The following is a 17,761-nucleotide window of genomic DNA, read 5'->3' as shown; positions in this document are numbered from 1 at the left end:
TCAAACTGTACAAATGATGGAGGATCTATTAAGAAATTAGTATACTGAATAAAGCACCAGTGCTATAAATGCTGTTTCCCTTTCACTATTTGTCAGGCGATGACACTGCATTTGGGTGTGTGGGTTATACCTCAATTAACAATTAATCTAGAACTCTGTTTTACCATGATTTGTGGGCTGGTGGTGACTTCCTTCCCAGTGGAATTGTAATGTGTTTCCGTGTAGCCTGGTGCAAGGAGATCCCTGGACGGGGGGAAAAAAAGAGTCATAATTACTCATGCTAAGTGTAAAGTCCAGTGATTAAAGGGAGAGCTCTCACTGGGGGTGAAGAAAAGCTTCAACTCCCAAGCTTCTCCTCCTAAACGTTCAAGACAAGTCCAAGAATGAAAGGGATGCTAAAATGGGAAGACTGAGAGGGGCAGGGACGTTCCTGAATAATATGGGACAATGTCGGCTTTGTCATCAGATTTTGCAGAATTGTCTGAAGAGAAATTTGAGGATCAAATGGAACCTGAGAAGGGCAACATTTTAAAAATGTAGCAAAAGAGTAATGTTCCACACCAGTTTAGGATGAGTGTATTTCCATTCTAACAGTGACTGTTAACAGCTAGTAGTGGCAAAGAGTTTAGTGGAAACTAACTTATATCTGCTAGTTAGGGCCCTTTCAGCTTTTTCACTGAGTTTCTTAAAAGTCTTTCAATTATCTGCCAGGAAATAGGAGCCCAAATATATTTTTTAAAGAATCAGGCTGAGGAGAAAAGGAAATGATTAAGTATTAAATGCTATCTTTCTACTGGCCACTGGGTTAGACATGTTACATGAGTCATTTAATATAATCTTTTCAACAATCCTATAAGGTAAATACTACTCTCTTTATTTTCCAGATAAGATTAAATAGCTCAAGTGGCATAAGATCATATCCAGGTCTACCTCAATTCAAAGCCTGTATTATTTCCATTATATCACAGTTTCCAAAATCTAGCCAGTTGTGATTTTTTGCAAAAGGTCTATTTATCTATCTTGCTTTCCTGTATAGAACAATTTAGGGACTGAAAGAGCCTGAAAGCACAGAAGATTTTTAAAAATTGCTTTCAAAGTACTCTAAATATAGGATGATCAAGATCTGAGTGAGAGTGGAGGCAGTGAAATTAAAAAAAAATGTTAAATTTTAATGAATTGGGTGAAAAGTATGAAGGAATAAGAGCACAATGTAACATATGAGAAAAATTGGCAGGTAAGTGAATAGCTGGGTAGAAAGGGCAATGGTGTTAGCCTCGGGATAGCCTAGCTCTGGTTTTACCACTGACTTGTTCTTTGGCTCTAGAGTTTCTTTAATTTACATATGTCTTGGTTTTTTTTGTTGTTTGTTTGTTTGTTTTTTGCAACCATGCAAATGGTTACAAATTGTTTTCATATCTAATCTTTTTTTAAAAAAATTACAGTTGATCCTCAATATTATTTTATATTAGTTTCAGGTTTACAGCATAGTGGTTAGACATTTATATATAATGATTCCCCCCAATAAGTCCAGTACCAACCTCCCACCATACTTAGTTTTACAATATTAATGACTATATTCCCTGCACTGTCATTTACATCCCTGTGACTATTTTGTAACTATCAATTTGTACTTCTTAATCATTTGTCTATTTAATTGACTCTTTAATTGCAAGACTTTTAAGAAGCTCAGTGAAAAAGCTGAAAGTGCCCTAACTAGCACCACCCAGCCCTCCAACACTCCTGGCATCTGCCAACCATCAGTTTGGTATTTGTTTCTATGAGTCTGTTTCTGCTTTGTTTATTCATTTATTTTGTTCCTTAGATTCCACATATAAGTGAGATTACGTGATATTTGTCTTTCTCTGTCTGACTTATTTTACTTAGTGTAATACTCTCCAGGTTTATTCATGTTGTCACAAATGGTAAGATTTCATTCTTTTTTTATGGGCGAGTAATATTCCATTGTATATATGTACGACCTCTTCTTTATCCATTAGTTTATTGATAGGCATTTATGTTGTTTCCATATCTTGGCTATTGTAAATAAAGCTGCAATGAACATGGGAGTGCATATGAATTTTCAAATTAGTGTTTAGGATTTCTGCAGAAAAAATACCCAGAACTGTAAGTTCTGGGTCATAAGTTCTGTTTTTAATTTTTTTGAGGAATCTCCATACTGTTGTCCATAGTGGCTGCACCAATTTACAATCCCACCAACAGTGCTTGAGGGTTTCTTTTTCTCCACGTTCTCACCAAAACTTGTTTGTTGATTTGTTGATGATAGCCATTCTAACAGGTGTGAGATGATATCTCATTGTGATTTTAATTTACATTTCTCTGATGATTAATGATGAGCATCTTTTCATATAACTATTGACCATCTATATGTCCTCTTTGGAAAAATGTCTATTCAGGTCCTCTGAAAATTTTTTAATTGGATTGTTTGGTTTTTTATTGTTGAATATTATCTAATCTTTTAGTATTAGAATAATAAAATGCAATAACATGGGGGAAGAGTTAAAAATCTATCTGTTATTTCATAGAATTTGATAAAATATATGTCTGCCTACACCTCATTCACTATTTTATTACTAGAAGCATCAAAACTCTAGTAAACTGTTGTTTTATCCAAGGTGTTTCTACTACTTCAGTGGGAGGAAATATTTGCTGAACCCCTCAGACTAATTGAGAGAAAAAGCTGAGTAGCCAAAGTTTGTGAGAGCCATGAGCAGTAATAGACTCAATTAGCATAATTTCCATATGCTAACTTGCTATTGATGAAGATTATATCAGAAGTATGACACTTACTTAGATTTTTTCAAATAAAGCACTGCGATTTTTCCATTGACTGTCATTTCATACTTCAATTCGGTTTCAAATTTTTCCTGAAAAAATGCACAAACATTTACTGGTAATTAAAAACACACAAATATTCACTTTGCTAGGTCCATCTGTTTAATCATGAGCAAGCAATGCTTGCTTTTCTTTAACGCTATTCTTTATAATACCAATTATCTGCTTCTGTCTCTTTTAACAAATCAAACAACTCTGCCAACTAGGTAGTCAAATTATCTGAGAACTTTCCATCCATCTACCCATCCATCCATCCATGTATTCTACAAATATTATTTGAGTGCTGGTTATATGCAAGACACTTCTCAGTTCTGGAAATTTAAATCTAAGCAAGAAAAATTGGTACCTGCTGTCAGAAAGCTTACACTCTTGTGGAAAGACAGACAGTGAATGTGAGTTACATTGTATAATAAGCGAAATACATGTGGAAGCAATGTAGGATGTCTATCTAACATCTTAAGGGCAGGAAAGGCTTTCTTAAGGAAGTAATGTGCAAGCTGAGATAAGAATTAACCCAGTGGAAAAGAGTAGGGTATTATTTGAGAAAGAATTGTGTGCACACAGACCCGAAGGCCTCCAAGCCTCTCACTGATGATTTTTGGTTTGGAGACCTTCTCAAGGCTAAGTCGATGTTAAAATATGGGCAAAATAAAAGGCACATGTACCTTAAGACAGGGAGAAGTCATCCAGAAGAAAACATGGCCTAAGGCATTCAGAAAGAGAAACTATCTCCTTAAGTAAACCATGTGAATCAGGAGAACGGTTTTAACTTTTGATTCATATACACAGGAGAAGCTATAGATGACTATACAGAAGTATTTTAAAAATCATATTGGGTACTGAGTTCTGACTATTCTATAAAACAGAGTTATTAGCCACAGTTACACCCAATATCTAAAAATTCACTGGGAAGTGTCAGCACAATATTGTTAAAGAGATCTAAATATGGCAGACCACATATGATTGAGAATCACTTATTCCATAAGTGTGCTGCTCCCTCTGCTGTGTTGTGCCGAGGCCCAAGTTATTTTCTCTCCTTCCTCTCCTGGCCAGAATAGTATCTGAGCTCATTGAGGGACAAGAATGAGTTAGACCCATCAGATCAGGGGTATCGTGCAGAGATTTTTTCATTTCCAAGATCAGATATTTTGACTCATACTTTCTTTAAATTATCAATTACTGAAGTCTTCTTTGGGGTCAAAAATCCATGACTATAGATATTCTGTACTACGGGACTAGATGAGGAGAGGCTACTGTAATTCAATCCATTTTCACAAATAACAGGAGCTAGAAAGAAATCTAAGAGTGAAAAATAAGTCATGTGGAATCGTAACCACTTGTGGTTCAGGTTTAAGAATGAACATATTAGAATACTAGATATGACCTTCTAACTAGAATAGCCTTCTAGATATCTATTTCTCACAATCATGAATATATTCAAGGTTCTATCTTGGTCTTTAGTGTCTCCAGAAAATTTCTAAGGATTATTTTTAAGATTATGAGCTACATGTATTTATAAGTCAGCTTGGAAGTATTAAGTGCCCATCTGTAATATTCATCAACCTAAAACATTATTTGGAGGCTCTTTACAGATTATGGATGAAAGGAAACATCAGGAAGAAAGCCATAGTCTCTATGAAAGAAGGTGCACTGGGTAAGGCTATAACTGCTCTTCTCAAGTACAAGTCCATGGTGGAGAGTAATGCCTGCTGATAAGAAATGTGTCCAATTTATGTTCTATTTTGGGTTCTGAACTATAGGTTAGGAGAGTAAAGATGCATCTTGACTTGGAGAGAATTCACTAGAAGGAAATGATGTTGAGTCTATTGAGTAAGATGAGCTGGTCATAGGGACATATAAATAAAAATTTCTTCCAGAAAAAGATGTAATGCATAAGGTTTAGGGGGTGGATGGTCCTGGAATGGGAGCAGATTTGTGAAGTCAAGATGACACCCATGAGCACATAAGAAATAGCAAAGGAAACCCTATAAATCCCAGGTAAGGTCTTAATCCAAGTCTTGACATAAGACAAAAAATTCAAGACTTCTATAAATCCTGGTAGACTGAGCTGACGCCTGAAATTGTTCGCAGAAAGGGGAAGCATTATGCTGCCACATACTCTATTTTAGGGCATAAGACAAAGGCAAGATGGTTTTGGCCTCCAAGGAAATATGTGATCTGGAGGCCAAATTCTAGGAAGAATAGCAACTACCTTTTGCATATGTTTGCAACATCAGGGACCTTGATTAAGTATTCATTGAATACATATTTATGCAGCTATGTGTGTAATGTACTCCATTTATACTCCTTCATTCATTTGTCCATTTGTTTACTTATTCATTTGCTCATTTATTTGACAAATACTTATTCAGTTTTTCTTATCCCATGCATACAAAATACAATCATGAATACAATCATGAATATACTCAAGGTTCTATCTTGGTCTTTAGTGTCTCCATAAAATTTCTATGGATTATTTTTAGGATTATGAGCTACATGTATTTATGAGTCAGCTTGGAAGCATTAAGTGCTCATTTGTAATATTCATCACACAACTAAAAAGAGTAAGGAGAAATCTGTAAATATACTAGATAAAACCACAAAACTGTAAGCGATGCGGCCAGGCATGATGGAGTCAGAAAGATGGGGCTATGCTTTTGGTACAGCTGACAGGTAACACTGGTGCTTCAGTCTCTGGTCCAGTAAAGGGCACAGTTGTATAATAATCACAGAATTCCTCCACTTCAGGAGAACTTGAGAAGTGAGTAATCTAGACTGAGACCTATGTAGCATCTATGAATACAGAGATCCCTTGGTCACATGCATTATGACTTTCGAATGTTTCGAGTAATTGCTAATCAGTTCTTTGTACAAGGAAGACCAATAGGATCAATACAGAAAGCACAAGAATAACGTTCAAGACCTTGGCTTATATTGATAAGACAGTGTTCTTATTAGTCATAAGATGTACCTGAGCAAAAGGAGAAGATGCTATGTCAAGGGAAACAATGCGCCTACTGCATGACAGAGCAGGATTGAAATACCAGACATACAGCAGCATGGGCCCTTATTAATTATAGAAAGGACAACAGCTGAGATCACAGAGTAACTGCCAAGCTTTAGTTCTAGATGTTCACAGGGACATACCAAAAGCCACATGGTATGATCACCAGATAAAATATAAGACTCTAGTTAAATTAAATTTCAGATAAACTGTGGATATTTGTTTAAACATCAGCACATCTCATACAATACTGAGAATACTTACACTAAAAAAGCATTAATTATTTATCAGACATTAAAATTTAAGTGAGTATCCTGTATATTTATTTGCTAAATCTGGCAATTCGACACATGGTGGAGTCCGAGATGTAAGAAATAATGGAAACTAGACATCAGTGACCAGGGAGAGGAGGTGAAGTTGTGAGATACCTAAGCCTGGGAACCATGACCTGGGAAAAGCTGATTAATTCTTTTGTGTTGCTTTAGCCAGGAATTACACTGAATGGTTCAACCACATACTTGCTGTAAGGTTCTTCAAAGGCATCCACCAACACCTGAGAACACCAATGTCACTTCAATACTAAAAAGTAAACATGAGTGAGCTACATGTATTTATGAGTCAGCTTGGAAGCACTAAGTGCTCATCTGTAATATTCATCATGCAACTAAAAGGAGAAAGGAGAAATCTGTAAATATACTAGGTAAAACTACAAAAATAAAAATAAGATTTACCATATAAAGAAACATTAAAGCTTTCAAATTATTTAAGCAAAATTTCCTTCAATTCTCTATAGGATTCGACTTAATACTTTTATTTTCTTTGAAAGATAAAATTGTTGTGTCTTGCAAGAAATTCTTTGAATCAATGAGCATTTATGGAATACTTTCTATAAGACAGGGGCTGAGAGATGAGGGTGATGGAGAGGCAGAGACATGTCAAAGACATAGAAAACACTTTTTTTATTGACCCTGGCAGTTCAAACCAGAAGATTACATACACAATCATACACACACACACATACATACATTCTTACTACAATAAAATCAATTAAAAAAAAAAATCAAGAGCCAAATGGTGTAAAAGCATAACTTCAAGATAAGGATCTATTAGTATATACATGAATATTTCATGTTGCCTTGGCAAACAATGTAAGATGGGCCAGACTTTCCATACAAAGAGAATGTTTTAAGTAGCAAGAAATTCATAAGGAAGGGCATAGAGATGGAAACAAGCATATTATTAAGAAAGGCCTTGAGAATACCCAGGCTGACTGAAAAGAAGATTATGTCGAGAAGCAGAAAGAAAAAAAATGGCTTGATAAATCATAGCATTAAGCACAAAGAGCCTTGAAAGTTAGTCAGAAGAAGTACAGTCTGATGGGTTACACAGAGCAGAGTCATAGGATACTCTTGAACAAGAAGTTAATAAATTGCAACCCACTTTGATTTTCACCAACATTATTTCAAAATAGCCATATAATGTAAGCATTCTTATTATTATCTCAAATTTTAGGCAAAATTTAGACTTTGAAGTTTTCATGCGTCTAAATTTACACAGGATAAATTAACAAAGCTAAGACATGAACATAAATAAGCCCTCTGAATTCAGATTCTTTCACTTTCACAATGGATAAGAAAAACATAAGGTTTATATGACCAGTTAACTGAGTAGCGGACTCGATAAATAATGTATTTGCAATAAATATGAAGTACATTATATCGATTGCATCCATCCGCTCAATCATTTAAAACATCAATTGATCATCTATTATATGCCAGTAACTACTGTATGATTTTTCATCAAAATAAATCGTTCAAAGCTTACATTTATTTTTACAGTTTTGAACAACTCACTTTATAACTGTGATGAAAAACACTGGACTTGTATTGAAATTTTTCTCAAAATATTTAGTGAAAAAAGGTTTCTGGTTTTTAAGAGACTGCTAGAAAGCATTTGAAGAAAGTTATATTGAGTGTTTACAGGGAAGCCAAAGCACATGAGTCCTCTTTAAATTGAGAGATTTAGCAGAAACATGTTGCTGAGAGATAACTTCGGGGAATAGGGCCTACTACAGGTCCTGCTGTTATAAGTATGTCTGCTTTAGAAGAAGTAATCTGTGAGGAACCTTGTCCAGTAAGGGGAACGTGAACTCCTCAGTGAGCTGTATCTTACGATCGATAGATGCAAGTTATTATTTATGTCTAATTTATCTGAATTTTCCAGGATCCCTGTAGAATACTTCCAGGTATAGATAATTAGAAAATTATTGTCAAATAAATTACGTTTTAGCTTTCCTTTTTTGACTGCGAATATGTCATCTCATTATGTAGTAAGAATTATACAATTTTTAATGGCTGCCTTATTAGAAAAGACAGAGGTAAATTTCCTGTTTAATTACAGTAATTAATCTTAATTTAATTGCATATATACATGCATTTATCCACAATATTTTATTTTCTACATCAGTTTTAATGTTCATGGTATTGTTTGTATATGTGCATGTGTAGATGATAGATAGATAGATAGATAGATAGATAGATAGATAGATTATAAATGGTATCAAATTTCTTTGGGAGTACACAGAATAAATGATAAATTACTATAAAAATGTTAAAGTTTACTTCAACTGTCAGAATCTTAATCTGTAAAATAAGTCTAATAATAGAATGTTGGTTTACTGTGAAGATTAAAAAAGATAACACAGGTCAAAAAACAAATACAAATGTGTGTATATATATAAATATATGTGTATTTATATATTAAATATAATTATATATTCATGTGTAAATCATATGTGTGTATGCATAGTATGTACATGTATTTTATATAGATAGATAATATATTGATAGGTAGGTAGGTAGATGATAGATAGATAGATAGATAGATAGATAGATAGATAGATAGATAGATATTCAAAATTCCTTGTCTTTGTTAAATCAAAAGCCATACCTGTTGATCTGGCATCTTGGCCTCTCTTTTGTGTAGTGGATGAAGTCTTCTGGGATAAACCACTTCATACTCCTTTATTTCAAAGAGTTCTTTTATTGCATTTACTGAGAAAAAAAAGTAACAGAAAATTTGGCAAAGCAAAACTGATATAGACTGATAGGCAATGGGCATCCTTACTGTATTTCTGAGGAACGATGCTACACACAGAGCTCTGAATTATGAAAGAGCATTATTAAAGTGCAGACACTGGAAGAGATCAACAAAATCAGAAACCCACTCCTCTTCTCAAACCTTTATTATAACTTATATCTTCAAATGTTATCTCACTGAAAGTTTATAAGTGTTTCTCAATTTAGTGAAAATATTCCTTTTGAGTTTTCCTACTTCTCTTTACTAACTTGGATCCCCTGCAAAGAAATGCAGCAAACAGTACAGGCAAAAGCCAGTACAGGGAGGCAGAACCCCAAAGAATTCTTTAGAAAGTTAATCAGTGTCAGAATAATTGAGTTGAAGCACTCTGAAAACTACACTGCTAGAAAAATGAAATAGCTAATGGATTTTAATATAGTTTTGATTTTAATATATTTTTCTTGGGTTTTCCAATAGCAATGTTTTCCCCTCATGAAAGAAACTGAGTAAGAAAAGGTTCCAATACCAGTTGATAGAATTAGTTCGTATTGCAATACAGACACACCTTCATTTTTGTATACAAAACATGAAAAAAAAAAGAAAAGAAAATTAGAGAAACATACAATTAGAACACTAGTACTGGCCTAGAAGAAAAAAAGTTGTGCCTGCAGTTATATTGAAAGAGAATTAGAAAGCTATCTCATTCAATTTTCTATCTGCATTTTGAATTCTCATTTTAATATTGTTTCTAGAAGTTATTTTTGAGAGAAATTCGGTTTTCCAAAGCTAACACTGGACTTTCTATTTTCTTTTTTATCTGCCCACATGGTCCAGTCTCTGCTCTGTGTAGTGTGGCACCTGAGGAAATGTCAACAGATCTTGTCACTGGCTGCTGAAGGGGCTGCAGGTCCATGCAGAAGGTAGATGCAGCAAGAATCAGGCCCTAACCCAGCCATACCAACAACTGACTAGGAAGGCTTTAGTTCTCTGTGTAAGGACTAGAAGCCTCTCTAACAGTACTCCTAGTTCATTAAAGTACTCGAACTACATTCTATTGTAATACCAATTTATGTTACTATGGTTGATCTTTTAACAAATAAAACTGAATATTTTTCGTTGGTCATCTTGGATGGCTGTGCACTTATCCCAATGTAGCCCAAAGAATAAATATTTGTTTTTAAAAAAATTTCTTCAGAAACTAAAGAAGGAACTTTCAAAAAATTCTTTTACCATTTTATAATGGCTTTAACTCATTTCATCATTCAAGAGCCATTTACATGTAACTGTGAAATACAGAATATGTGATTACAATGGCTAAAAATGCATTGGATCAGATTTGAGGTGGTAAAGTGATAAAACTGCTTTTCTTTCAGTGACCTGAGATTTACTCTTCAAAACACTTCAAAAACACTTAAAGTCATGGCATCAACACTAGTATACATTAACTTTGGGTTTAATTTGGGTTTTTTAATTGTTTGAAAAGAGGAGGCAAATACAATGATCTCTTAGTCCAGTAACGTAGCCTATGATTTTCAGCAAATAAATACAGAATCCCCTATAATCTCCTTGAAGAGGCAGCAATCCTTTGGATAAAGTTCTAATCAGTTGGGATAAAAAAAATCTCCTTACATAGTCATATTTCCATAGTCATATTTCTCTGTTACTCTGTTACTTTGTACTCTTATAGACATAATCATCTTTTTATTTGTATTTAGTTAATTTTTGGTAAAGGGCAATAATAACATTAGTTATAAATAATTTTTATAACAAAATTCAAAAGTCAAAAGAAATATTAAATTGATCATTGTCTTTCCATTGAGTAAAAAATTTTCATGATTATAATTATTTCCAAATAATAAGATTCCAAGAAGTAAGAAAATAATCCCTGCCAGAAATTAGGGACACAATTCCCTACAGCCCCCTGTAAACTCTGTGACATCAGACAAGCATACCATAAGGCACACATGCTGGCTGGTGGATTGTGTCCATTCAGGGCAATTAGTCCCATTATCACAGAGCTCAGGAAGCCATATATTCACCAACGTTGGAAACAGAGTAACTTTTTAAAAAATGCTACATAAAAAATGGTTTTCATCCATAATACACCTTATTCTGATAGAAATATTAGTCAAAGCTGTCCTCAGGTCATAAAATTATAACTACTTAACTGATTCTTTTTATAAAAACAGAAAGTGATTAAAACATGCACATTCTTCATTCAGAAGGGGTGAGAAAGGAATAGGCCAATACAACCAGCACAAGTTCTCTTTGATATAGACACTGATCTCCATGCTTCTAGGAAGTATCTAAATTCTAATATTTCAAGGGTAAAGGGGGTCAACTATATGGTGATAGAAGGAAATTTAACTTTGGGTGGTGAACACACAATGCAATATACATATGATGTATTATTGAAATGTGCACTTGAAACCTATATAATTTTATTAACCAATGTCACCCCAATAAGTTTAATAAAAAATAAAAATAATAAATAACATTCTATGAAATCAGAAATTACCAATAACCTCTTAAATATGGAGTAGAAATATGAAAATTAGCAAAGAAATTTATTTCTAACTCTGTTTGATGGTACAGCGCTTCCAATATATAAAATAAACCAGAATATTTTTTAAAAACCTTCAGTAACCTCTCACTTTCTTTAGTTTGAAATGAACAATTTCCAGCTCTTCCCAAACTCTTGCGACAGAGTACTTTTTCTACAGAAAAGGATTGAATTTCCCTTAATGGCCCTTATTTTTCTAAAACCAGGATGGCCCCCGAATGAATGCAATTTGAGATATAACAAATCACACAGCAGCTGGAGAGATGCAGCAGACCTAAATATTGTTTAGCTCATTCATCCTTAAGGCTGATAGATGGTTCAGCCTCCTCCCAGCTGAATTATACAGGCTAATTATTTTGAAGCCTGTGGAACAAACGTAACTAACTGCCATCCAGGGATTACACAAATCTGAGATGTAACATAATATGTTTCTACTAATTCATTTTAATACTTGCTTTCCCTTTCCCACAGAACTTACATGTGCTTGATTAGTTTTGACTAGCAAACTGGATCAAGAAAAAGAAATCTGTTATTTTGGTTTAGATTAGATAGTTATTTTTATGTTTATTAGTTTTTAAAAAGATAAAGCATATTGACAAGATTAATATAACAGACACTGGTCTGGAAGCTATTTTATTTTTCTAATGTTTTGGGGGCCATTTTGGAGTTTAGCACATTTGTACATGACATTGACATTTTTGTTCAGATCTGTTCAAAACTGTTTAAAGCAATGTCTTTACAAACCGAACACACGACATTAAGCCCTGAATCAGGGTTGATGCAATGATATTGACTTAAATTCTGGGGTTCTCTGTACCCCCTCAAATCATCTGATGATTTCAAAGTTCATGTAGGAAAAGTGAGTACACACATGGAAGAAAAAACACATCTTAATTAAGTTTATCATTTTGGCTATTAAAATGAAATTATATATACTCCCTAGGGTCCTCTAGTCAGCTTATCAAGATAACCAAGAATTGCTAATTTGAAATAAAATAATTTCAAATTACTGTACCCCCTGGATATTCTGCTAGACCTTTTCTCTTTGCCTGTGCATTTAATTCCTCTCCCTAAATACCTGTCACACCCTTTTAAACATTTTTTTCTTTCCTATGATGAAATCTCATAAGTTATTTTTCTCAGGGGATTGTTGAGCTCATTACAAACAATTGGCCTGATTTTACTTCATTCTTTTATTTCATATACATGAGAATGAGGCAAAAGCCATGCTCCCAGAAGCACACATTTGTTCTTTGAATGATGGGGCAGAAACACAAAAAAAGAGATGGGAAAATGAAAATCACTTTACTTCTTATATTCTGGCTGGGAAATAAATCTATAGAAAACAATATGAGGGTATTTCAGTGACCAGGGAGACAGTCTTGAAAATACAAGATGGAAGGTAAAAAGAGGGGCAGCTTTTTGTTTGAAATGAAGGATAAGGTGGGCAGCTGTCTGTCTGCTCCCTTGTTCTCATAAGAGCTACTTCAGAACCTCTGTTGCTACCACCAAATACGTGGAGATTTTAGGCATGACTTTTAAGGAAATTGCATCTCCTGGTGCCATGTTGTGAATACAAACTCAAGGGAGAACAGAATCAGTCAGTATGTCCAATTTAACTGACAAGGCTATAATGTGGGTGGGCTCCAGTGTTAGCTGTGTAATTCTGTTAATGGATTCAGATTGATCTTTATGCTGTCACATTAAGGTTGTACCCAAGCAATTCTTATGTTCCAACCAAGCAAAATGTCCCAAAGAGTTTTTGGTGAAAGTATTTTTGGACAACATACGAAAAGAAGATTTCTATCAAATGTGACTCAAAGAATAAGAATTTTATGTCAATAACTTAAATGCCTAACAGTTCTATATTTAAAGATATTATGTAAAACTTTCACAAGTCGGAAAAACAAATCAGAAACAAGGGGAAAAGGAAAGTCATTTTTAGTGACAAAGTACTGAGTGAGTGCAAGGGGAAAGAGAATATATTCTTCCTTAAACCCATCCTTCTTGTTGATAACCTGTTCCTGTTCCTAGGTCCCAGTAAGCATTCTAAAACCCAAGAAAAGTCTGACCAGGAATGGATTCCAAGGTATTAAAGGTAGTGTGATAACTTAAATAAGCTCTAGAAATAAAAATTGGCTAAGGAAATGTTTCCCAATCTACTTTAACCAAAATCTAATTGGAGGACTTATCAGAAATGGAGAGACATGCTAGACATGATTTAGTATTAAGAAATAGGATTCCTCTACTTTTAAATTCTTAAACGTTTAAAAGTGAAAGATCAACTTAAGCTTAGTAACATTGTTTTGATCAAGTAATATCATAGTGATTTATAAAATAAAATCGATCAATTACTTATTTTTATTTATTCATATTTATTATCTCCAGTAAAGAAAGGACTAAATATAAAAATGTCCGCTCAAAAGGTACTGGACAAGCCAACTGGTCTCAATAATAATAACAGATACATTCCGATGCCTTTAGCACACCAATAACCAGACAAATCCACTGCATCTTTACTGCTTAAAAATGACAAGGTGGGTTTTGATGAATTTCACTTTTCAGCTCAAAGATCATATTCATTATTTAAGTTATGCTGAATGAAAACTTCCACTTGATTTCTATATTCTCAGATCAGACATGTAAATAAAGATTAAGGATGTCACTTTGCCTCTCCTTTACATCAGTTACATCCCTCCCAAAACAACAGATTAAAACCAGCTGAACTAGTTAGTAAAATCAGTGAAAAAAAAGATATTGAGAGAAGATGAAAAGCAAGCAGTTTACTGATATATTTAACAGAACCTAAAAAGGAGTTAAACACCTACCTGGAACTGGAAAGAGGAAGAAAGTGGCCACCAGAAGAAGCCCTTGCAACATCCTGGGTGATCCCAGGAACGCAGTGTCTGCTCTTCTCCCTCAAACAGACATGCGCTGCTTGGTCTGTGGCTTCCTCCGCTCCAGTGAGACAGAATGAAACTCTGGGGTTCATTCCAGTCTCTGCTCCAGGAAGTGTTTACTGAAGGTGTTGCACAACCTCGAAGCTGTGGCCCTGCAACAGTGGCACAGCGGGCGGAAGTCCTGGCTGCCTCCTCGCTCTAAGATGCCTTCATCACAGCTATGTTCTCTCAAAAGAGAACATTTCCAGTACATCCCTGTAGCCCAATAAACCTCCATGAGATCATGGTTTTGCTGTGTCTTGATAAATGTGGGTGTTTATTAGGATCTGGATGCAGATAAGGGCAGTTCCACTTTGAACTCATATTCCAAATTATAGCTCCTGTATATTGTAATTTCTGAAATATTAGGATAGCCCCTTCCTTTTAATACATGCCTGATACCATTTGCAATGCATGCTATTTAGTGTCATTAGTTCTTATAAAAACGTTTTTAATGAAGGTCTTAACATCTCCAACTTACATGTGAGGAAACTGAAGCCCAGAGGGTGAAGGGAGGTATACTAGGGACTCCAGCAATGTGTAGCTTATAAAGGTTATTTGTGGTAGCATTCACCAGCAGGGGTTGCCCAGATCCTAACCCTATCCCTCAGGGAACACAGTTCACTGGGAAATAATTGTCAGAAAGAGAAAATTCTTCGGAGATGCCGGTTGGGGAGAAGTTGATAGTGAAAGGATCCTACAGCATCAAGCAGGAGGCAGATAATGAGGGTTACTTTAAGGGAAGAGCTGGTATTTTTATTGGTACTGCCTTTTTATTGGTGATGGGGAGGAGTTTCTTGGGGCTGAGAATCTGTAGCACAGTATGATATTCTCTCCTGTTTTTCTTCTTCGTGCGTACCTCAAAAAAGAAACTACTGAAAAAAACAGACACAGATAAATGGAGAGGGGAGGTATTAAAAGTTGAAAACGCCTTATCTTTATGGTAGATGGCCCCTCCTTCTTAGGGGTCCGTGGACCTAAGACCTGAGAGAGGGAGAATGGGAAAGAAGGACCCAGCAGTAGTTTCCTAAGACTCTTGGGTTGGATCTGATTAAATAAATAGTATTGTCCTGCTGTGTTCTCTGGGTATTTATTTTATTCATGGAATTCCAAACGTCTTCAAAAATAATTATTTAGAACCATTAAATTATATGAGTGAGAGATCATGACTTGAACTCTTCCCAAGGTGGGTTATTACTAAAGCACCAGAAGACCTCATTGTCACTCTGTTCCACGCCCCAGGACCATAACAGCTCTACTCCCAGGTCCTCTAGTCACCAAAGGCAGAAGAGAGATTGCATACATGGAAGACCGTATCTTTCCTCAAAAGAACTTTACATTTGCAACATCATGGATGGACCGAGAGGGTATTACGCTGAATGAAATAAGTCAGATAAAGACAAATAGCATATGATTTCACTTATATGCGGAATTAAGGAACAAAAGAAAAGAATAGACAAAACAGAAACAGACTCATAGATACAGAGGACAAACTAGTGATTGCCAGAAGGGAGGATGGTCAGGGTGCAGTGTGAAATAGGTAAAGGGATGAAGAAGTACAACTTAGTAGTTAGGAATCAGTCACAGGGATGTGAAGTACAGCATGGGGAATACAGTCCGTAATGCTGTGATAGCTATGTGTAGTGTCTGGTGGGTAGAGTAATCGAGGGGATCACTTAATCAGGTACATAAATGTCTACCCATTGTGCTGTATAACTGAAACTAATTTTTAAAAAAAGAAAGAAAAAGGAAGAAAAGATGATTCTGGTGCCATATACTAAGCCCCACTATGGCAAACGGTAAGCAAGGTCTTCTTAAGGGGAAAAGGAGATGGATACAATGTTGGCGTTTAGAATGTGCCGGTTGCTTTATAGTACCAGGTATCAATATTTACCACAGCTCTTAGAAGGAAGTATTAAAATCAAAGACAATAGATCTTTTCTGAGCATGTTTCCAAATCTTGGGACCATGGAATATAGGATCTTCAATACATGTCTTTATTTAATTAAAACATTTCTGAACAGCCATGCCTTTACAATTGCTTCTGGAATGGACAGAGAAGTACACTCTTTCAATTCAAAGAGAGATATAGAGTCGCTGAGAACTGAGGCACTGCTTTCCCTCTACTCAGAAATGAACTATACAGAGTTGGCGTAGAGTAAGTGTTTCTAGGATGCTAATTAAGGGATGTGTTGGGGTGGGGGCTAGGTTAAGAAACCATGTTCAGATTTGAATACGGATGAACACATTCCTTCTCTCTGCTTTATACACCTGTATACATGTTGCAAATTTATCTGATCACATCTCTACCACTACTTAAGGTAACAGAACAAACAAAAGTGCAAACTTAGAGTTTGAAAGTAACCTCCAAAAGAAGATTGGTCACTGTCAAATTTAAAAATTTTAAATATTTGCTTATATTTTAAATAAATAATTCAACCACTGATATTTGTTCTAAGAAAATTATCTGAAATATAAAATGGATTTTGTGCATCAAGATGTTAATTACATTATTTATAAAAGATAAACTAAAATTAAATATCTGAAAATAAGAAGGTGGATATGTAAGCTGCTACATACCTATTCAATGAAATATTAAGCCAATATTTAAAATTACCTGTAAAATTATTTTTAATATTATGGAAAATATTTGCATCATAATATTAGGGCAAAAATAAAGCAATAAACATATACAAAATTATCAAAATTAAATAAAAACTTCAAAAATCTATTCAGAGGAAAAAGCAAAAACAGAAAAAAAATTCAAATTTAGAGAGACTTTGTGTATGCTGGGAAGATGTGTTTTTATGCTTCTTCTTTCTGTATTTCTGAAATTTAAAGTAGTGCTTAGCATTATTTTTATCATTTAAGAATTATGTAAAATAAACATATATCTAACAAAAAAACTAAATCTCTTCCAAAATTATTGATTGGTCTTCCTTACCCTAATCTGAGCCCACCTTCAGCATATTTATTAGTTATCACAGTTGCATCATCAAGATTCCAACAGAGTGTTAAGAAAATAGTAGTGACTGAATATATGTTTGCACACTGAATTAATGATTGAAGGAGGATCACTCTTAAAAAACAAGCAAATGGGGGGCGGGGGAAGGTAGAAGGGGTAAATGGGGTTAAATATGTGGTGACAGAAAGAAATCTAACTATGGGAGGTGAACAGACAGTGTAAATATATATATGCCTTACTGTTAAAATGTACAGCTGAAACTTACCAGATTTTGTTAACCAATGTCACCATTAAAATAATTAATTTTAAAAAATAATAAAAAATTTAAAAAAATAAAAAGCAAAGCCTCTGAACCACAA

At 34.6% G+C, this 17,761-nt stretch overlaps 1 protein-coding gene across 1 annotated transcript in view; it reads right to left on the bottom strand.

The window, feature by feature from the left end:
- The window catches only part of ADAM28 (ADAM metallopeptidase domain 28), a 53,572-nt gene extending 39,033 nt beyond the window's left edge, over positions 1 to 14,539 (bottom strand). The window contains exons 1-4 of the mRNA XM_039876135.1: positions 14,327 to 14,539; positions 8,807 to 8,910; positions 2,809 to 2,885; positions 165 to 243 (exon numbers count right to left, since the gene is read on the bottom strand). Coding sequence (XP_039732069.1) covers positions 165 to 243; positions 2,809 to 2,885; positions 8,807 to 8,910; positions 14,327 to 14,378 — 312 coding nt within the window. The 5' untranslated portion in view covers positions 14,379 to 14,539. The remainder of the gene's footprint in view (positions 1 to 164; positions 244 to 2,808; positions 2,886 to 8,806; positions 8,911 to 14,326) is intronic.
- Between the last annotated feature and the right edge of the window lie 3,222 nt (positions 14,540 to 17,761).

Source organism: Pteropus medius, unplaced genomic scaffold, assembly GCF_902729225.1.
Source record: "Pteropus medius unplaced genomic scaffold, Ma_sr-lr_union100, whole genome shotgun sequence".
Taxonomy (NCBI): domain Eukaryota; kingdom Metazoa; phylum Chordata; class Mammalia; order Chiroptera; family Pteropodidae; genus Pteropus; species Pteropus medius.
Note: the sequence above shows the minus strand (reverse complement) of the source record. Positions and strands in the feature narration are given on the sequence as shown.